Source organism: Dermacentor variabilis, chromosome 4 (genome assembly GCF_050947875.1).
Source record: "Dermacentor variabilis isolate Ectoservices chromosome 4, ASM5094787v1, whole genome shotgun sequence".
Classification (NCBI taxonomy): Eukaryota; Metazoa; Arthropoda; class Arachnida; order Ixodida; family Ixodidae; genus Dermacentor; species Dermacentor variabilis.
This window is the reverse complement of record NC_134571.1, coordinates 198903021-198924878: the sequence shown is the minus strand read 5'-3', so window position 1 is coordinate 198924878 and position 21858 is coordinate 198903021. Positions and strand designations below refer to the sequence as shown.

The 21858-nt window shown below is 51.3% G+C and overlaps 1 protein-coding gene across 4 annotated transcripts in view; it reads left to right on the top strand.

Annotated features, from left to right (window-relative positions):
• LOC142580046 (putative D-lactate dehydrogenase, mitochondrial) overlaps window positions 1-21858 on the top strand; it is a 104893-nt gene that overhangs the window by 45515 nt on the left and 37520 nt on the right. For all 4 annotated transcript variants that reach the window (XM_075690795.1, XM_075690796.1, XM_075690797.1 and 1 more), the window contains one exon: window positions 401-559. In XM_075690795.1, the coding sequence (XP_075546910.1) occupies window positions 401-559 (159 nt within the window). The remainder of the gene's footprint in view (window positions 1-400; window positions 560-21858) is intronic.

Sequence of the window (21858 nt, the reverse complement as noted above, 5' to 3'; positions counted from 1 at the left end):
ACCACATGGTACGAGCAGTAGCGAAATGGAACCTTCTTTACACAACAGGATTGCTGACCTCGATATTTTCAGTAACATTTCCATTACGAATTCCTGCTACTATGAACTGCTGTACGTTTGACAGCAGGTTACCAACCTTACTCAACGGATTCGCGGTTCTCTTCTGAAGAGTGTATAGCGTAGGTGGTATATTCAATTATTACGTAAGCTCAGTCCTCGGCCAACGCCAACGATGAAAGGCCTACGTGAAGTGATCAATTATGGCAACTTTCTCGCTGCCATCTAGCCGGCCTCGTCACCCGCTTTAACGCAACGGACTTCTGTGATCAAGTAATCCTATGCTTTGTCTCGCGTTCGCTCTTCTTCTCGGTTTAGCTGCGTGCTTTTGCTCCTCCTGCAGGTTGTGCTCCCCGACGGCACAATCATCAACACAGCGGGCAAGGGGCGGCGCACGCGCAAGACGTCTGCGGGCTACAACATGACCAACCTGTTCGTCGGCTCCGAAGGCACGCTGGGCATCATCACGCAGGCCACCCTTCGGCTACACTCGGCGCCCCAGGTGAGCAGTAATCACTGCAGGTAGCGCGGACGTCACGTGACCAGTGCGCTCATCAGGCATTAGAACGACAGAAAACTGGGCAACTTCCTAGACACGCATCAACTGACAGGCCGCATAGTGGAGCAAAAGAAGGTCATAAATTCTACCTGCGTATTCCTGACAGAGGCGGTTGAGGTGTGGCGTATATAGTAGCGGTAGCATGTGCGTAAATCAGCATTTGACTATGCTGAGCATTGAAGGGTTGTGCCTGTACCGTTATTGCTCGCGAGTGCCCACGAGTGTGCAGGATTGATGGGTTGTGTTACGTTTCGCCTACGACGCGCGGTAAAGCCGGCGAGGATGCAACAGACGCCAGGGCTTCGTTCAAAGCGGCAGACATTTTGGCCCGTTCGGCGCCGCCGCTACGCCTCCCTGCCAAGCGCGTCCAGGCATGTTCCAATGCCACGTGTCTTCATGTGCGTGTGTGAGTGTATGTGCATGTTGGTGCCCACGCTTGTCGAAGCGCGGCAGCCGGGGAGAGGAGCTCCCAACAACTGTGAAGCGAGGGGGTTCGAGCGGCGCCGACACGACGGCTGCTCCACCTTCTCTTCCCATTGTGCCCGAGTGGCGCCGACACGACGCTGCGCCACCTTATCCCATTGTGCCCGAGCGGCACAGTCACGTGCTCGTCTATAGAGGGGTTCCTTCTTGCCCTCAACTGCGAGAGTATAAAAGCAGCTGCCCCCGGACGCCAAAAAGGGGCTCCGATTTCTTCTGTTGAGTAAAGTGCACTCCCGTCTCTCTACTTCGGTCAACCTGACCGCCAACTCTTTGCGATGTTAGAATAAACAAGTTGTTTTGTTGTTACCAGTCGACTCATGCTTTGCCGGGACCTTCGGATGCTTCCAGTTGTACCCCAGGCCGCCAGGCCAACGCTACCCTTGGGGCTTGCGACCCAGGTGCAACAACGGGCGTCAGCGCCGAGTTCCCAACAACTCGTGCCAGCGGCGCGATTAAAACAACTGTCTGCCAGCGGTGAGATCGCGACAACGGAGGCCAGCAGCGAAGAGATGCAGTTGACTGTATGCTGAGCAGCTCAACGACCATCCGGGAGCAGTGCAACGAGCCCTGTGTGATGACTGGTTGCCTGCAGCGGAACGACTGCGCGGAATTCTTGGCTGCGAGGTTTGGTGAGTGCGGGACTTTCTTCTTCTGAGCTTTGCCAGGCTTTTGTTAGTGTCAGAAACAGAGCTGGTAATTGTGGTTGTCGTTGCTGCCGGGTTAGTTTGCGGCAAGACAATAGTAAGCAGTAGAGAAAGCAGCATTCAGAGCAGCCATGGACTTGAAGTCGTTGCGCAAACCGAAATTGCTGGAGCTTGCAAGAGAGTTGGGTCTGGATGTCTCAGACAAACTCAGAAAACCAGAACTGCTGAGGGCTATTCTTGAGTTAGAAGCTGAGGATGACGAGCTGTCGGAATGCCTTGAGACCATTGAGGAGAGGTCAAAAAGACAGGAGCGCGAAATTAAAGAACAGAAAGAAAAAGAAGAGCGTGAACGTAAAGGACAGAAAGAGCGAGAGCAACAAGAGCGCGACCGTCAACACGCTTTGGAAATGAAGCGTCTTGAGGTAGAGATGGAACGCGCTCGTAATGGAAGTCAGGCACACGGTGCAGGAGAACGCGTATTGTTCAAAATGACTGACCTGATGCGGCCGTTTAAGCTTGGAGAGGACATTGGTTTGTTCCTGGTTAACTTTGAGCGAACGTGCGAGAAGCAGGGGTTCTCTCGGGAAACGTGGCCACAGCGCTTGCTCACTTTGTTACCCGGCGAGGCAGCCGACGTAGTCGCTCGCTTGGATAGAGAGGAGGCAGAGGATTTCGACAAAGTGAAATCGAGTCTGCTAAAAAAGTACAGGCTGTCAGCGGAGGCGTTTCGTCGGAAGTTTCGGGAAAGTGAGAAAGGCAACAATGAGTCATATACAGAGTTTGCCTACAAGCTTATGTCAAACATGCAAGAGTGGCTCAAAGAAGAGAAAGCGTTTGGTGACCACGATAAAGTTCTGCAGTGCTTCGGGCTGGAACAGTTTTCTAGTCGGTTACCTGAGAACGTGCGGTACTGGGTCTTGGATAGGCCAGACGTTTGTACGGTGGCTAAAGCCGCTGAGCTAGCCGAGGAGTTTGTGACGCGTCGGGCTCGCGGAGCTAAGGACGGTCAAAAGGGTGAATTTGGCTCGAAGTTTGAGAGGCCGAAGTTCACACCCATGAGAGCAAAGGGGAACACACGTAGTGCGGATGCGAGTGAAAGCAGTGCGACCGAACCTAAGGAGACGGCGGCAGCCGAAGCCGAACGCAGAAAGCGGTTCGAGACGAGGCAAGCGCGCGTTTGTTATACGTGCCAGAAGCCGGGTCACTTTTCGGCGCAGTGTCCGGAAACAAAACCAAAAGTTGTGTTTTTGTCAATATGCAGCACTGACGAGAACATGAAGCTTCTCGAGCCTTACATGCGAGACCTCCTCGTGAACGGGAAAGAGTGCCGAGTGCTTCGCGATTCCGCAGCTACGATGCATGTAGTTCACCCCTCCTACGTAGAACCCGATATGTTCACGGGCGAGTGCGCATGGATCAAGCAAGCCGTGGAAGCTCATAGCGTGTCTGCCCGTAGCAAAAGTGCTTATTGAAGGACCTTTCGGAGCGCTTGAGACGGAGGCGGCAGTGTCATCTATGCTGCCCCCCCCCCCCCAGTACCCGTACCTATTTTCAAACAGGTCCGATCACCTCCTGCGCGAGAAGGGGCTTTTGTTTGGTGAGGCTAGCCTTCAGGCCTTAACCAGATCGAAGGTTCGGGAGCTCGCTGCAAAGGCGGCAGTTGCGGGGCCGACGTTATCAAACAATGAAAAAGGGTCAGAGGCGCAGCAAGCCGATATTCAGAGCACACCCGAACTGAATAAAATTGAGTCTGTAACGTTAAAGGCACCAGATACTGGAGAGGAAATTCCCGATGCGGGAAAGTTAGAAGAGCTATCTGCAGATTTGCTCATCGCGCCTACGTCAGACGGACTTGATAGGTTGCTAAAAGTCAGCCGGTCGGCTTTGATAGCCGAACAAAAAAAGGATGGCAGCCTAGAAAACATACGCTGTATTGTCAAGGAAGGTATCGCCAGGAAAAATGCGCGTTTTGTGGAAAGAGGTGGAGTCCTGTACCGGAAGTATCTAGACCGCAGAGGAGTGGAGTTCGATCAGCTGATCGTGCCTCAATGCTATCGTCAGGATCTGTTGCGCTTGTCGCACGGGGGTTCGTGGTCCGGACACCTAGGAGTTAAGAAAACTAAGGACCGTCTCTTGCAAGAGTACTATTGGCCAGGGTGTTTTCAGGACGCAGACCATTTCGTGAGGACATGTGACACCTGTCAGCGGGTGGGCAAACCAGGGGACAAATCGAGGGCGCCGTTGAGATTGGTACCTATCATTACGGAACCTTTTAGACGGCTCGTTATTGATACAGTGGGACCTCTGCCGGTAACAGCCACGGGGTACAGACACATTTTGACTGTGATCTGCCCAGCGACAAAGTTCCCTGAAGCAGTGCCGCTTAAAGAACTCAGCTCAGTTGAGATAGTCAATGCACTACTGTCCATATTTGCGCGAGTTAGTTTTCCTGCGGAAATCCAATCAGATCAGGGCACAGTGTTTACTAGCGCTTTGACGACAACTTTTCTCGAAAGGTGTGGGGTAAAGCTGTTACACAGCTCAGTGTACCACCCACAGTCGAATTCCGTTGAGAAGCTCCACTCCGTCATGAAGCGCGTGTTGAGAGCATTGTGTTTTGAACATCAAACTGACTGGGAGCTGTGTCTGCCTGGGGTGATGTTTGCATTACGTACCGCGCCGCATGCGGCTACGGGGTTTTCGCCAGCTGAACTGGTGTACGGTTGCTCGCTGCGATCTCCGCTTCGCATGCTTCGAGAATCGTGGGAAGGCAGGGGCGACGACCCAGTCGTGGTGGAGTACGTGCTTAAGCTCCTCGAACGCTTAAGAAGGGCACAGGAGTTGTCAGGTGAAGCAATGGCAAAGGCCCAGCAGAGGGCCAAGGTTTATTATGATCGGACCGCCAGGGCCCGTCGTTTTGAGGTGGGCGATGAGGTCATGATATTGCGCACATCGCTAAACAACAAACTAGACGTGCAGTGGGAGGGCCCAGCACGGATTGTTCAAAAACTGTCAGACGTCAACTACGTGGTGAGTCTGCCAGGAAAGCGGAAAGCACAGCAAGTTTACCACTGTAATCTGCTCAAACCTTATAGACAAAGGGAAGCAGTAGTGTGCATGATGGTAAACGTTCCCGAAGAGCTTCCGGTCGAGCTTCCGGGACTAGGCTCAGTGACAAACAGGAAAGACACCGATCAGGTCATTAGTGACCTTATCAGTAAAGCACCGCTGTCGCCTGAGCAGAAAACCGAACTACACCAGCTCTTACAAGAGTTTCAAGGTCTGTTCTCTGAGAGGCCTGGTAGGACTTCTGTCCTTACTCGTGACATAGAACTTACCTCCCCAGAGCCAGTACGATCCAAGGCGTATCGGGTGTCACCCCGCCAGAGCGATATTATGGAGGCTGAGGTAAAGAAAATGCTACAGCTCGGTGTTATTGAGGCAGGTGAGAGTGATTATACCTCCCCTTTGATTTTAGTGGAGGTACCGGGCAAGGAACCTCGTCCTTGCGTCGACTACCGCAGGCTTAATTGCATCACTAAGGATAAAATTTATCCGATCCCTAACATCGAGGAGCGCCTTGAGAAAGTTAGTAGCGCTCAGTTTATTTCCACCCTAGATCTTGTCAGGGGTTATTGGCAGGTTCCACTTACAGAAGAGGCTAGTAGGTATGCGGCGTTCATTTCACCAATGGGAACATTCCGTCCTAAAGTGTTGAGTTTTGGTTTGAAGAACGCGCCATACTGCTTTTCGAGCCTCATGGATAAAGTGTTGCGGGGACAGCAAGAATTCGCTTTACCGTATCTAGACGACGTAGCGTTATTCTCCGCATCCTGGTCTGAGCATATGGCACACTTGCGGGCAGTGCTAACCCGCCTGCGCGAAGCGGGCTTGACAGTCAAGGCTCCTAAGTGCCAGTTAGCACAGGCCGAGGTTGTCTACCTCGGTCACGTGATTGGTCAGGGTCGTCGCCGCCCCTCTGAAATAAAGGTGGCCGCTGTGCGAGACTTCCCGCAACCGCGCACGAAGACCGATATTCGGTCGTTCTTAGGTGTCGCCGGCTACTATCAGAGGTACATCCCCAGGTACTCTGATATCGCGGCTCCCCTGACGGATGCTCTAAGAAAAACAGAGCCCCAAACAGTCGTATGGGACGAGACAAAGGAAAGAGCTTTTAGCGCCCTAAAGAGCGCCCTAACAAGCCAGCCTGTGCTACGATCGCCAGACTATACAAAAGGGTTCGTTGTTCAGTGCGATGCTAGTGAGCGAGGCATGGGCGTTGTACTGTGCCAACGGGAAAATGGAGAAGTAGAACACCCCGTCCTGTATGCTAGTCGTAAGCTGACCAGTCGTGAGCAGCCGTATAGCGCCACCGAGAAAGAGTGTGCGTGTCTCGTGTGGGCCGTTCAGAAATTGTCATGCTATCTAGCCGGCTCGAGGTTTATCATTGAGACGGATCACTGCCCTCTCCAATGGCTGCAGACCATCTCTCCCAAAAATGGCCACCTCCTGCGCTGGAGCCTCGCTTTGCAACAATATTCCTTTGAGGTGCGTTACAAAAAGGGGAGTCTCAACGATAACGCCGATGGCTTAAGTCGAAGCCCCTAATGTAGGAATCAGCCTCAAAATTGTTTGTTACTGATGTTTTTCTTCCTGAGGCAGGATTTTTAACATATTGCTTTTGTTTAGTGTTTCAAAGTGATAACATGCTTTCTAGTGCAATTTTCCAATTTGTGGACGCGTTCTGAGTGCTGCTAGACTACTGTAAGGAACTAGGCAGTGGTATAAAAGGGGAAAGAGCCTGGCAGGGCTTAGTGAGGGTTGTGCCGTGCTTGCTGACTGAGCGGTTGAGTTTCAGCGTAGTTCTAACGCTTGCCGGGAACGAGAACAAAAGTGTGAACCCTCCCGAAGTCACTTTGCAGTGTCCCGTGCGAACCTGAACGAGAGAACGAGGCCTTCTCTGTGCGCTGCGCTCAAGAAACGTCGAGGGACGCCCGACTTCGGTTATGAGCATCATCGAGCGACATCCCTCCGGACAGCGGATGCAGTCCCCTGACCATCGGGATCTCCTTCCCCCGGCGGGGCGGTCTGTTACGTTTCGCCTACGACGCGCGGTAAAGCCGGCGAGGATGCAACAGACGCCAGGGCTTCGTTCAAAGCGGCAGACATTTTGGCCCGTTCGGCGCCGCCGCTACGCCTCCCTGCCAAGCGCGTCCAGGCATGTTCCAATGCCACGTGTCTTCATGTGCGTGTGTGAGTGTATGTGCATGTTGGTGCCCACGCTTGTCGAAGCGCGGCAGCCGGGTAGAGGAGCTCCCAACAACTGTGAAGCGAGGGGGTCCGAGCGGCGCCGACACGACGGCTGCTCCACCTTCTCTTCCCATTGTGCCCGAGTGGCGCCGACACGACGCTGCGCCACCTTATCCCATTGTACCCGAGCGGCAGTCACGTGCTCGTCTATAGAGGGGTTCCTTCTTGCCCTCAACTGCGAGAGTATAAAAGCAGCTGCCCCCGGACGCCAAAAAGGGGCTCCGATTTCTTCTGTTGAGTAAAGTGCACTCCCGTCTCTCTACTTCGGTCAACCTGACCGCCAACTCTTTGCGATGTTAGAATAAACAAGTTGTTTTGTTGTTACCAGTCGACTCATGCTTTGCCGGGACCTTCGGATGCTTCCAGTTGTACCCCAGGCCGCCAGGCCAACGCTACCCTTGGGGCTTGCGACCCAGGTGCAACAACGGGCGTCAGCGCCGAGTTCCCAACAACTCGTGCCAGCGGCGCGATTACAACAGTTGGCGCTGCCGTACCCTTGAGCATGCACGTACACGTTTTGTGTTCACAAGGGTGATGGCTTGGGAAAGTTGGTGTTCCATAACGTATCCTTGAGATCAGGGCCAGTTAGAACGAGTAAAGAAAAAACTCTTTCTGTGTTGCGCTGATGTCAAGGATAAGATTTGTATCTTCCTTTATTCCACCTCCATGGGATGTTTCAATTGATAGTTGGCGCTTTCATTCTTCACGTTTGTCTAGTCTGTCTTGTACGCTGTATTTCGAAACCTAATCGAACACTTTGAAAGACATGAGTATGCTCTCTCGAGCTCATAGAACGATTCGTTCTTGTACATGTAAGGCACGTGCATGAGGCTGTATACAACAGATGTGGTGGTCCTTATGACTACCTGGCCATTTTCCCGAGAATATGAAACTTCGCTAATGATATCAGACTACGCACATGGTAAGCTGCAGCGAATATGATTAGGCGTTAGACCCTAAAAAACCTCGAAACATAAATTTTCGTGTTTGATTCGCCCTTGTGCTCTAGCAGTTTAGACGGATGTTCTTTGTTACGGAGTTGAAAACAGCAGCATCATATGTAAAGTTTGAAGTCTGTAGGAATTAAAACGTGTGTTTTTCCTTCACCCCACATAATTAAGGAATCTTGCTTAATTTACAATGAATTTCACTCAAGAAGGTGTTCTGTGTGCTTAATTATACCATTTGTGGGCATATCTAGCGCACATAAGCGATGAAATATGTTGAGCAATCCGTAACATGCGACCCAGATTACAGCTGCATCCGATCCTACAGACTCCAGCAATGTTGCCGACATCGTAAATTCTTGCCAGGTGCTACTCTTCTCGATATTTCGCCAAAGAATTACAAGCAGAGCGAAGAAAATTCCGCGCCGATTGTGAAATAGAGAATCGTGTCCAGAGACACCCCCCTTCCCTAACGATCAGCTCCTGTTTACCGACTGAACTCTACGCACTTACTGGCTCTGGCATCAGTTTTTATGGGGGCACATTTTTTTCTAAACCCTAGAGCGTATGTAAAAGTTGGAGGATAAAGCTGATCCCAAAGGCAAGTAGGATATTGTTCGAAGCGAGCTACTCGGAAATGAAGTCCATGTTACCAGAGTCTTTCAATGCTTTTCTCGTAGTAGCGAGGAAGCCGACGTCAGTTATCACCCAAAAAGAAGGGCACCCCCACAGGCTACCAGATAAGAATTAAACCAGAGAAATTCAGTAGCCTCTTAGCGAAACGATAGTATCAGATGAAAGCACTCAGCCTTGCACTCGCCCGTCGCTCTGACTCAAATGGCTATAATGTTCTGCCGCTGAGCACAAAACTTACCAGCTGGATCGGAGCGACCGCAGATGCCACATTTCTATGAAAGTACCTAATAAATAAATAAATAAATAAATAAATAAATAAATAAATAAATAAATACACTCGCGCAGCGAATATTCAGTGCACGTTCCAGAAGCTCAGGTGCAGCGTAACAAACGCTCTAGCACGGGAGTTACCAAATGTAATGTAAAAAAATGCTGTAGACGTCGAACAGTCTGCTTTCCTTGTGTATTGGGTCTTTCGAAATTTCGCTTAGAAATCTTTATTAAGCCATAATACGCCATAAAAAGTGCTCATGGCATATATTGTGCCCTTGGAATGACCGTATATTTTCTTTTGTGGCAATGTAGGCCTTTCTTGACTTTTTGAAGACTACAGGTCTGCAGTTCAAGCCAGGCAGACATTCCCGGTACTTATTTTGCATATTCCTTCTGCAGCTGTCTTCGTCAACCATCATCTCTCCTCTCTCTTTTTCTCTTGCCTTTCCCTCCAGGCAGAGTAACTGGCTATACAAAAATCTGCCTCAGGCCGACCTCTCTCCCTTTGTTATCATCAACCTCTTCTATCTCGTTCTTAGGCCGCACGGGTGTCGTTCTGCGTTGTTAAAGGCGTCCCTCTTGTATAGCAGCTGACACATTAGCTGCCTCTACAAATTTTGCTTACTCCATATCTCACTTATGGTTTTAAATTTGCTCCAACATTCTTTATTCCTTTAATCAGTGACTCGGCCAAGCCAATCTTCAATACACTTTCAGCAGAATCTTTGTTGCAAAAGAAAACACTTTCTCCCGAAATTGAAGCTTCGATTGGAATAGCAAGTTATTCGACAGCATTAGGAAGTAAGGTTAGTATCTTTATTGGCCATATAAGCTGCCGTAAAGATTCGTTTGCTTGCTGAATTAACGTGCACCGTGTCACGCGCGCACAGGCAAACACGAATACACGTCACTGGATGACCGCGGAAGCCCAGTGGACCGTATGGCTTGAAGTACTGACCGTAGCCGTCTGAGATGTTCATCAAATGTGGCAGAATAAACAATGACATCACCTAGATAGACTAAATAAGTATTCCACTTAATGTCTGAGAGAACAGTATCCATTAGCCTTTGGAGCGTTGCTGGGGCGGAGCACAAACCAAAATGGAGAACTTTGAATTTATAGAGCTCATCAGGCGTCACAAAAGCAGTCTTTTCGCGATCCCGCTCATCGACCACTATTTACCAGTACCCACTTTTTAAGTCCATTGCTGAGAAGTAACGTGCATGTCGTAGCCTGTCGAGGGAATCATCGATGTGTGGTGTTACGTTTCGCCTACAACGCGCGGTATAGCCGGCGCGGATGCAACGGACGCCGGGTCTTCATTCAAAGCGGCGGACATTTCGGCCCGTTCAGCGCTGCCGTAACGCTTCCTGCCAAGCGCGTCCAGGCATGTTTCAATGCCACGTGTCTTCGTGTGTGTGTGTGAGTGTGTGTGCATGTTGGTTCCCACGCTTGTCAAAGCGCGGCAGCCGGGGAGACGAGCTCCCCAACTGTGAAGCGAGGTGGTCTGATCGGCGCCGGCCCGGCGGATGCGTCACTTCTTGTCTCAACGTGTCTCTCAGCGTTTCCGTGCCCCGCCGTCACGTGCGCCCCATCCAGAGCCGTTCCTTCTTGCCCTCATCTCCGAGAGTATAAAAGCAGCTGCCCCGGACGCAGAGAGAGGCTCCGATTTCTTCCGTCGAGTAACGTGCTCTCCCGCCTCTCCACTTCGGTCGACCTGACCAGCCGCTCTTTTGCGATGCTAGAATAAAGTTGTTCTGTTAGCAGTCGACTCATGCTTTGCCAGGACCTTCGGATGCTTCCAGTTGTGCCCCAGGCTGCGAGGCCAACGCTACCCTTGGGGCTTGCGACTCTGATGCAACAACTGGTGCCAGCGGTGAGATTGTAACAACTCGTGCCAGCGGTGAGATTGCAACAACTGTTTGCCAGCGTTGAGATCGCGACAACGGAAGCCAGCAGCGAAGATATGCGGTCGACTGTATGCTGAGCAGCACAACGACCATACGGGAGCTGTGCAGCGAGCCTTGTGTGATGACTGGTTGCCTGCAGCGGAACGACTGCGCTGAATTCTTGGCTGCGAGGTTTGGTGAGTGCGGTACTTTCTTCTTCTGAGTTTTGCCAGGCTTTTGTTAGTGCCAGAAACAGAGCTGGTAATTGTGGTTGTCGTTGCTGCGGGGTTAGTTTGCGGCAAGACAATAGTAGGCAGTAGAGAAAGCAGCATTCAGAGCAGCCATCGATTGGAAGTCGTTGCGCAAACCGAAATTGCTGGAGCTTGCAAGAGAGTTGGGTCTGGATGTCTCAGACAAACTCAGAAAACAAGAACTGCTAAGGGCTATTCTTGAGTTCAAAACTGAGGGTGACGAGCTGTCGGAATGCCTTGAGACCATTGAGGAGAGGGCAAAAAGACAGGAGCGCGAACTTAAAGAGCAAAAAGAGAAACAGGAGCGCGAACTTAAAGAGCAAAAAGAGAAAGATGAGCGTGAACGTAAAGAACAGAAAGAGCGAGAGCAACAAGAAAAAGAGCGCGACCGTCAACACGCTCGAGGTAGAGATGGAACGCAATCGTAATGGAAGTCAGGCACACGGTGCAGGAGAACGAGTATTGTTCAAAATGCCTGACCTGATGCGGCCGTTTAAGCTTGGAGAGGGCATTGGTTTGTTCCTGGTTAACATTGAGCGAACGTGCGAGAAGCAGAGGTTCTCTCGGGAAACGTGGCCACAGCGCTTGCTCACTTTGTTACCCGGCGAGGCGGCCGACGTAGTCACTCGCTTGAAGAGAGAGGAGGCAGAGGATTTCGACAAAGTGAAATCGAGTCTGCTAAAAAAGTACAGGCTGTCAGCGGAGGCGTTCCGTCGGAAGTTTCGGGAAAATGAGAAAGGCAGAAGTAAGTCATATACAGAGTTTGCCTACAGACTTTTGTCAAACATGCAGGAGTGGCTCAAAGAAGAGAAAGCGTTTGGTGACCACGAGAAAGTTCTGCAGTGTTTCGGGCTGGAACAGTTTTATAGTCGGTTACCTGAGAACGTGCGGTACTGGGTCTTGGATAGGCCAGACATTAGTGCGGTGGCTAAAGCCGCCGAGCTAGCCGAGGAGTTTGTGACGCGTCGGGCTCGCGGAGCTAAAGACGGTCAAAAGGGTGAATTTGGCTCCAAGTTTGAGAGGCCGAAATTCACACCCCTGAGAGCAAGGGGGGACACACGTAGTGTGGATGCGAGTGAAAGCAGTCCGACCAAACGTAAGGAGACGGCGGCAGCCGAAGCTGAACGCAGAAAGCGGTTCGAGACGAGGCAAGCGCGCGTTTGTTATACGTGCCAGAAGCCGGGTCACTTTTCGGCGCAGTGTCCAGAAACAAAAACAAAAGTCGTGTTTTTGTCATTATGCAGCACTGACGAGAACATGAAGCTTCTCGAGCCTTACATGCGAGACCTCTTCGTGAACGGGAAAGAGTGCCGAGTGCTTCGCGATTCCGCAGCTACAATGGTTGTAGTTCACCCCTCTTACATAGAACCCAATATGTTCACGGGCGAGTGCGCATGGATCAAGCAAGCCGTGGAAGCTCATAGCGTGTGTCTGCCCGTAGCAAAAGTGCTTAATGAAGGACCTTTCGGAGCACTTGAGACGGAGGCCGCAGTGTCATCTATGCTGCCCCCCCAGCACCCGTACCTATTTTCGAACAGGTCCGATCACCTCCTGCGCGAGAAGGGGCTTTTGTTTGGTGAGGCTAGCGTTCAGGCCTTAACCAGATCGAGAGTTCGGGAGCTCGCTGCAAAGGCGGTAGTTGCGGGGCCGACGTTGTCGAACAATGAGAAAGGGTTGGAGGCGCAGCAAGCTGATATTCAGAGTGCTCCGAATAAAATTGAGCCTGTAGCGTTGAAGGCACCAGATACTGGAGAGGAAATGCCCGACACGGGAAAGTTATAAGAGCTATCTGCAGATTTGCTCATCGAGCCTACGTCAGAAGGACTGAATAGGTTGCTTAAAAGTCAGCCGGTCAGCTTTGATAGCCGAGCAGAAAAAGGATGGCAGCCTAGAAAACATGCGCTGCAATGTCAAGGAAGGTATCGCCAAGAAAAATGCTCGTGTTCTGGAAAGAGGTGGGGTCCTGTACCGGAAGTACCAAGACCGCAGGGGAGTGGAGTTCGATCAGCTGATTGTGCCTCAGTGCTACCGTCAGGGTCTGTTGCGCTTGTCGCATGGGGGTTCGTGGTCCGGACACCTAGGAGTTAAGAAAACTAAGGACCGTCTCTTGCAAGAGTACTATTGGCCAGGGTGTTTTCGGGACGCAGACCAGTTTGTGAGGACATGTGACACCTGTCAGCGGGTGGGCAAACCAGGGGACAAATCGAGGGCGCCGTTGAAGTTGGTACCTATCATTACGGAGCCTTTTAGACGGCTCGTTAATGATACAGTGGGACCTCCGCCGGAAACAACTACGGGGTACAGACACATTTTGACTGTGATCTGCCCAGCGACAAAGCTCCCTGAAGCAGTGCCGCTTAAAGAACTCAGCTCAGTTGAGATAGTCAATTGACTACTGTCCATATTTGCGCGAGTGGGTTTTCCTGCGGAAATCCAGTCAGATCAGGGCACAGTGTTTACTAGCGCTTTGACGACAGCCTTTCTCGAAAGGTGTGGGGTAAAGCTGTTACACAGCTCAGTGTACCACCAACAGTCGAATTCCGTTGAGAAGCTCCACTCCGTCATGAAGCTCGTGTTGAGAGCATTGTGGTTTGAACAACAAACTGACTGGGAGCTGTGTCTGCCTGGGGTGAGGTTTACATTAAGGACCGCGCCGCATGTGGCTACGGGGTTTTCGCCAGCTGAGCTGGTGTACGGTCGCTCGCTGTGCTCTCCGCTTCGCATGCTTCGAGACGGATCATTGCCCTCTCCAATGGCTGCAGACCATCTCTTCCATAAATGGCCGCCTCCTGCGCTGGAGCCTCGCTTTGCAACAATATTCCTTTGAGGTGTGTTACAAAAAGGGGAGTCTCAACGGTAACGCCGACGGCTTAAGTCGAGGCCCCTAACGTAGGAATCAGCCTCAAAGTTGTTTGTTACTGATGTTTTCTTCCTGAGGCAGGATTTTTAACATATTGCTTTTGTTTAGTGTTTCAAAGTCATGACGTGCTTTCTAGCGCAATTTTCCAATTTGTGGACGCGTTCTGAGTGCTGCTAGACTACTGTATGGAACTAGGCAGTAGTATAAAAGGGGAAAGAGCCTGGCAGGGCTTAGTGAGGGTTGTGTCGTGCTTGCTGACTGAGCGGTTGAGTTTCGGCGTAGTTCTAATGCTTGCTGCGAACGAGAACAAAAATGGCAACTCTCCCGAAGTCACTTTGCAGTGTCCTGTGTGAACCTGAACGTGAGAACGAGGCCTTCTCTGTGCGCTGCGCTCAAGAAACGCCGAAGGACGACCGACTTCGGTTTTGAGCATCATCGAGCGACATTCCTCCGGACAGTGGATGCAGTCCCCTGACCATCGGGATCTCCTTCTCCCGGCGGGGCGGTCTGTTACGTTTCGCCTACGACGCGCGCTATAGCCGGCGCGGATGCAATGGACGCCGGGGCTTCATTCAAAGCGGCGGACATTTTGGCCCGTTCAGCGCTGCCGTAACGCTTCCTGCCAAGCGCGTCCAGGCATGTTTCAATGCCACGTGTCTTCGTGTGTGTGTGTGAGTGTGTGTGCATGTTGGTGCCCACGCTTGTAAAAGCGCGGCAGCCGGGGAGACGAGCTCCCCAAGTGTGAAACGAGGATGTCTGACCAGCGCCGGCCCGGCGGATGCGTCACATCTTGTCTCAACGTGTCTCTCAGCGTGTCCGTGCCCCGCCGTCACGTGCGCCCCATCCGGAGCCGTTCCTTCTTGCCCTCATCTCCGAGAGTATAAAAGCAGCTGCCCCGGACGCCGACAGAGGCTCCGATTTCTTCCGTCGAGTAACGTGCTCTCCCGTCTCTCCACTTCGGTCGACCTGACCGGCCGCTCTTTTGCGATGCTAGAATAAACAAGTTGTTCTGTTAGCAGTCGACTCATGCTTTGCCAGGACCTTCGGATGCTTCCAGTTGTGCCCCAGGCCGCGAGGCCAACGCTACCCTTGGGGCTTTCGACCCAGACGCAGCAGTGGTAAGGGATACGCATATGTTTTCCTAACCCGATTGAGCTTGCGATAATCGACACAGAACCGCATGCAGACTACGATCCTTCTTAACGAGTACCACGGGCGATGCCCAAGGGCTTTTTGACGGCTGGATGACATCATACTCTAGCATTTTCTTGACTTGCTGCTATATTGCTTGACGCTCTTTCACAGCTACGGGATACGGATGCTGTCGGATGGGTATTGCTGTTTCCTCCGTAGTAATGCGATGTTTCGTCAGTGGTGTTTGACGCACTGGGGACATTGTAGAAGAGCAGTCTTTAAAATCGCCAAGCAGTTCCCTGAGGCTTTGTTTCTGTTGCGGCGCTAAACCGGGGTCAACGTCGACGACGGGTGCACGTGGCATCGTATCGGTAGTTGATTCCTCTTTTACAGCAAAGCAGTGTTGAACGCGGTCAATTTCGTCAAACTATGCCACATCGGTGCTTTTACTGATGTGCCGGCGTTCATTGGTGAAATTTGTCAGTAGTACCTCTGTGCGACCACCGATTAGGCTTGCGATACCCCGAGCGATGGCAACACCCTGATGGAACAGAAGTGCAGTTAATTGTTCGGCTACAGCATCCTTGTTCAACTGTGCTCCGCAACTGACGGAGACAAGGCTGCATGATAGTAGTGTTCTGCAGACGTCGTCGTCGGCGACACGCAACGATGTACGTTGGCGCTCTTTGTCGTGGCTCGTGTCTGTACTAGTTCACAAAGTTATCTCACCGGCCCGTATTTTAACCACGGCGCCGTACTCCTGGAAGAAGTCCATTCCAAGGATGAGTGATCTGCAGCACTCTTTTAAAATGATAAAAGTGGCGATAAAAGCTGTATATCCTATCTCGAGTCATACAGTACATTTTCCGGTATTTATCATTATCTGGCCCCTGGCCTTTCGAATATAAGGTCCTGTCCATTGCATTTTGACTTTCCTAAGCCGGTCTGCCAACTGCTGACTCATTATGGAAAAGTCTGCGCCATTATCAACTAAAGCTGTCACGTCGTGCCCATCAATCGTTAAGAGTAGGTCGGCACTCACAAATTCGTCGGTGTTCCGTTTGTTCGGGTTGCCCTGCTCGTTTATCTGTAATGATGGGGGATTTTAGGCGGTTCCACGACTTGCAACCTTCCCCCCGGAGGTAGCCGATTTCAGTTTTCCCGCCGTGGGCATGAAGAGCGACTTCTTACCACGTCGGCGATACTGCGACGGTTCGGCGAAGAATAACGTAACGGAAACGGCGAGCGCGACCGGAGATTAGCTGAGCTGCCTTGTTGCCGAGTGGCACTGTCGTCGAAGTGTGGATGTCTCTCTATAAACTATCGCGGAGTGGCAGGTGAGATTTCCTCAATGTCACCCTGGCGATGAGGGCAAAAACGATAAATATGCCCTGGTTCGCCACAGTGAAAACACAGTGGTCGGCGATCAGCAGTGCGCCATTCGTCGGTCCTGTGAAGCTGGGGTCGCCTGAAATGCTCCCTCGGTATCCAGGCAGCAATAGCTGGTCGCTGGTGGCCAGCTATTGCTGTGTGTATTACAGGTGGCTGTAATGGCATGGTAGAAAGCGGGCGATGAACAGCGTCTGCGTAGCTATAGGCGCGTGGCTCAAAGTGTGGCTCTGGAAACGGCTCGTGGAGTGGCTCAGCAGATGAAAATACTTGCCGAATTTCCTGGCGAAAACTTCAGCGACCGAAGGCACCGTAAACTCCTTCGGTGTCGCAGTTTACTTCGCAAGCTTTCGCACGATGTCTCTTATCAGTTGACGCAGCGAGGTCTCCTCTGTCACTTTGAGTACTGCGGCTCCTGCAGGCACGTAGTTAGTCAGGCGTTCGTATTGCCGGCAACGCTGCGGGAGCGCCCGCGCGATTGATATGGCTTCCTTAATGAATTCCTCCGCTGCTGTTGGCGGGTTACGCACGAGACCAGCGAATGGCCATTCTTTGACGCCGCGCATGAGATGGCTCAGCTTCTTCGAATCAGGCATGTTCGGATCCGCGCGGCGAAACAAGCGATACATCTCCTCGGCACAGATAGAAACACTTTCTTCGGGCTTCTGAATGCGCAACTCGAGAAGGCGCTGTGCATTATCTCGGTGATTAGTGTTTCCGAAGGTATCAAGTAGCCGACGGCAAAATTCGTCCCACGTTGTCCAATGCGCCTCGTAACTTTGGAACCACGACCTTACGCTACCTTCAAGAGCGAAGTACACATTGGAAAGCTTCTGGTCCGGACGCCACTGATTGACCTTAGCTACGCGTTCGTACTGGTTCAGCCAGTCTTCGGCGTCTTCATACGTGTCATCGTGAAAGTTTGTGGGGACTAGATAGTTTTAACAGTCGATGAACTTGCAAGCCCTATTTCCCGAGTCGGTGAGGTCGTTGACAACGTTCCTTGCAAGAGGCCGAATTCCGGGCACAGACCTTGCAGGCGGCGGCTTGCGCGGTGGACAGGTATCTCGACGCGTTGATGATTTCTTGAAGGTCTGGATGCAGGACTACTCGCAGGAGCCGTCCCTATCATTAGGCAATGATCCGATACCCAGCACCTCCACCAGTGTCACGGCGCACTTGAGACAAGAGCGGAGAGCGGTATTTATTCGATACAATTAGGACAAGCGTTCAGTTCAGGCTTCTTCTTCTTTAGCACCTCGCTTGCACGCACGAGGTCGTCTTCTTCGTCGTCAGCGTGGTTGGGCGCAGATGGCATCGCGCCAATATTCAAGCAAACAAAACCATTCCTACCCGGCATGGTTTTTTACTGGCTATGGCGTTGGGCTGCTGAGCACGAGGTCGCGGGATCGAATCCCGGCCACGGCGGCCGCATGTAGATTGGGACGAAGCGCGAAAACACCCGTGTACTTAGTTTTAGGTCCCCGCTAATGAATACGAGGTGGTGCAAATTTCCGGATTCCCTTACTACGGCGTGCCCCATAATCACATTGTTGTCTTGACACGTAAAACCCCATAATTCAGGTCTGAAAGCGTCCCTGCAAATTATTCGACATACTTATCGTACGCCGTAAGCGCCTAAGGTTGCTGACCAACCGCCAGATTTCGTCATTGCGAGTGTGGCATTTCATGAACGGATATCGCTTCACATAGAACGTCCCCCGCAGGGGCGTCCGCGTCAGCAAGCGTTTGGTGTGTTGCGACACCACTAACCAAGCACACGAGTATTGGAACCTCCCGCGTGTAGCCGTGCGCTGCTTAGCCGTGTATGTGGAAATGGGGATCCTGGGCGTTGAGGCGATGCTGGGTGTTTGGACCTTTAAGGCCCCTGGCGGAGGCAACACACTTCTTTGGCCTCTGCTTCACATAGACGGCGCCTCCAGACTGACCCACCTGGAGAAAATCGACAAGCGCCTTTTCCTTTCTCTCTACCCTCATCTTCGACTTTCTTTTCCACTTTTAATCTTTCCTGTCTTCTCATATTTTTCATTCACATCGACATTTCCTGGCGGCAAGGGTTAACCTGGTGTGGCTGTTCTAACTTCGGTATGCCATATCGGCTTATAGTAACGGCATACTGCCGGCGTTGTGCAGACTTGTTTACATGTTTTGCCACGTCCCCTTGTTGAGGTCCGTGGGGGGTGGCAGACGCCGTTGCCGAAGAAATCACTTTTTTATGGGATCCTCGAAACCGTTTTCGCCCGATCGTGCCTCAAAAAGGGTACACACCGACGCAACCTCGCTATTCTTATACAACAGCAAAAAACTTTCCCGAAATTCCACGTCCTTCACTGTGAACAGCTATCTACAAAAGCTAGAGCAATTTTACCATTACTTGTGGCCTAGTGCCTAAAAGAGATCGTTGCAGCTGGTTATAAGGTAACAAAGATCGCAAGTGAAGATTTACTCCGCGAACTATAAGACAAGGAACAGTACAACAGACTCGCAAACCTCATAGCCTTTGGTAACATCCCTGTTTCTGTGAGCGCACATAGGACCATCAACACAGTCAAAGGCGTGGTATCAGATGAAGACTTAATGACATTGAATGAAGAACTAACATTTCATGAGATCGTCTCCCACTATAAAGAGGAACGCAGGCGCTTCCCGCCTCCACACCCAAATCTATGCAGATCTCAATCGATCACGCTTAGGATGCTTCACACGAGGTCATATCCCTCGCGAGGTTCGTTAAGCAGGATTTATCCAGAAATTGACCCACTGTGCCCGGATTGTGGGGAGGTTAGCACTCTACCTCATATGCTCTGGCAGTGTCCTGCGTTACGGGATACGTCCCTCACCAGCGAACTGGACTGGGACGAGGCCATATCTAGTACGCAACTAAAGCTCCAGTCCATGGCCGTCCAGAGGGCCCGTGAAAGAGCGGAGAAGCTTGGCCTCCCGATTCCGACATGGGAGCAGCCAGCGGCGAGCCGGGGGCCCCAACGGGTCTCCGCCGGCTAGTCCCTCAGGACCTGAATAAAAGTTCATTGTCTGTCTGTCTGTATGGATGGAAGGACCAAGGCGTAATCCATGTGCTGCGCATCAAAATCAGACGGGATGACAATGAAATCCCAACGAAGCATCTTATACTCACTTTGTGTTCAACTACTTTACCCGAGACTCTTGCAACCAGAGATTCATGCCAGCGAAATGTGAGAGATTTGGTCACGCATCCCAGAGCTGTCGAGGGCAGCTTATGTGCGCAAAGTGCGTTACAACCGGTCACTCTGCTCAAGACTGCAATAACGATGAGGTACATTGTGCGAACTGCGACGGCAGTCACCCTGCATTCTCCAAAGCTTGTCCAGTCTGGAAGAAATAAAAGGAAATAACTGTAAAAATTAAGGAGAATATAACATTCAGTGAAGCACGACAGCGGGTCTCCTCGCTATTCACAATGTGAACATCTTTCGCTTAGGTGGTATAATGGGGGGCGGCACCACAACGGCCTCTGGCGGCAGCCCGGACCACGCCTAGGATGCCGAGGCTAACGCCACCCGCCTCTACGATGGGAGCAGCCAACGCTGCCCGGCCATCTCTCAAAGTGTTCACACAAGTCGCCTGTTCAAGCTCTGGCAGCAGACAGGGCACCGAAGAGGCCACAGGGGTCCTGTCGACCTCCGGCCAGGTGGGGGCGAAGACTTCGTCGCTTGAGATGAAGGATACGCGACGCACACATCGCTCTCTGGAGCGGGTGTCCAGTGCCTCGCAAGCGGCTATGGACGCCAGTCCAAGCCATGCGGCGCAGGCAGCATCTAAGGAGCGGTGAGGTTCTCTTAACCGCTCCAGAAAAGACAAAACACCAATTGCAGGGCCTAACAAAAGTTCTGTAAAGTAATTCACTCTCTCGCTTTTGACACACAGCACAATTTGTCTTTTCTTTTCAACATGGACGACATCATACAGTGGAATGTTAGAGGACTATTAAGAAACCGAGATGACGGCCAAGAAATTATCTAAGTTTAAACCTAAAGTGCTGTGTGTGCAAGAAACCCGTCTACCTTCCGAGCACACCGACTTCCTCCGACAATACATGACTTTCCGGAAAGACCGCGAGGACGCTGTCGCATCATCTGGCGCTGTAGCCATCATTGCTGATAGAAGTGTAGCGTGTCAGCACTTGAAGCTCCACATGGCCCTTGAAGCAGTGGTCATTCGAGCCGTACTTTTAAATAAAGTCTTTACCATCTGCTGCTAGTACATACAATCACATTATCAGCTTCACAGACGCGATTTAGAATGATTAATAGATGAGCTCCCAGAGCCGTATCTGATTCTCGGTGATTTTAATGCACACAGTAGTTTGTGCAGCGATTCACGCTGTGATGCGCGAGGTCGCGTTATTGAACAGCTGCTTTTTTTTCATCTGGAGCATGTCTCTTGAATACGAAGGAGCCCACATATTTTACCCTGGCTAACAAGTCATATTCTGCCATAGATCTTAGCATTTTATCGCCGACGCTTTTTACCCTATTGTACATGGAGTGTACTTAATAACCCGTATGGGAGTGACCGATTCCCAATGATGCGAAGTACGCCGAAACAAGATCAACTTCCCCCGCAGGTCCATCGCTGGAAGGTTGACTCAGCCGATTGGGAAGGGTACCGAACTCTAACTCACATGATGTCGACTGAGGTGTCTGTTATAACCATAGATGATGCCGTGACATATATTACAACTTTTATACTTGATGCCGCCTGTAAATGTATTGCTCAGGCGAGCGGCATGGGTTCCAAGCGGCGTGTTCCCTGGTAGAACGATGCATGTAGGCAAGCACGGAGGAACCAGAACAAAGCGTGGGCGCTGCTTCGCGATTCGCCAACATCAGAAAACCTGGAAAACTTTAAGCATGTCAAATCCCAGGCAAGGAGAACGCGCCGACAAGCAAGACGAGAGAATTGGGCAATGTTTATATCAAGCATTAACTCGTACACAGATGAGAGTAAAGTCTGGAATAGAGTGAAGCAAGTTAATGTGCAACAAACGTATTCCCTGCCTTTAGTAAATAGCCACGGAGAAAGCCTGGAAGCTCAATCCAACTTTCTTGGAGCACATCTTGAACATATATCGAGCTCCTCATACTACTCCGAAACCTTCCTAAAGTACGAAACGCGAATTCAACACCAAAAGTTATAAAGAAAATGTGCAAAAAGTGTGGCGTACAATGAACCATTCTGCATAGCAGAATTGCAGGCAGCACTGAGCTGTTGTAATACATCCGCCCCAGGTTCAGACCGCGTAATATATGAGATGTTGAAACAACTACCCTCCGAAACACAAGAACCTTCCTTTCCCTTTATAACGTTATATGGTTTTCTGGCGAGATCCCCTCTGTTCGGAAGGAGGCTATTATAATTCCAA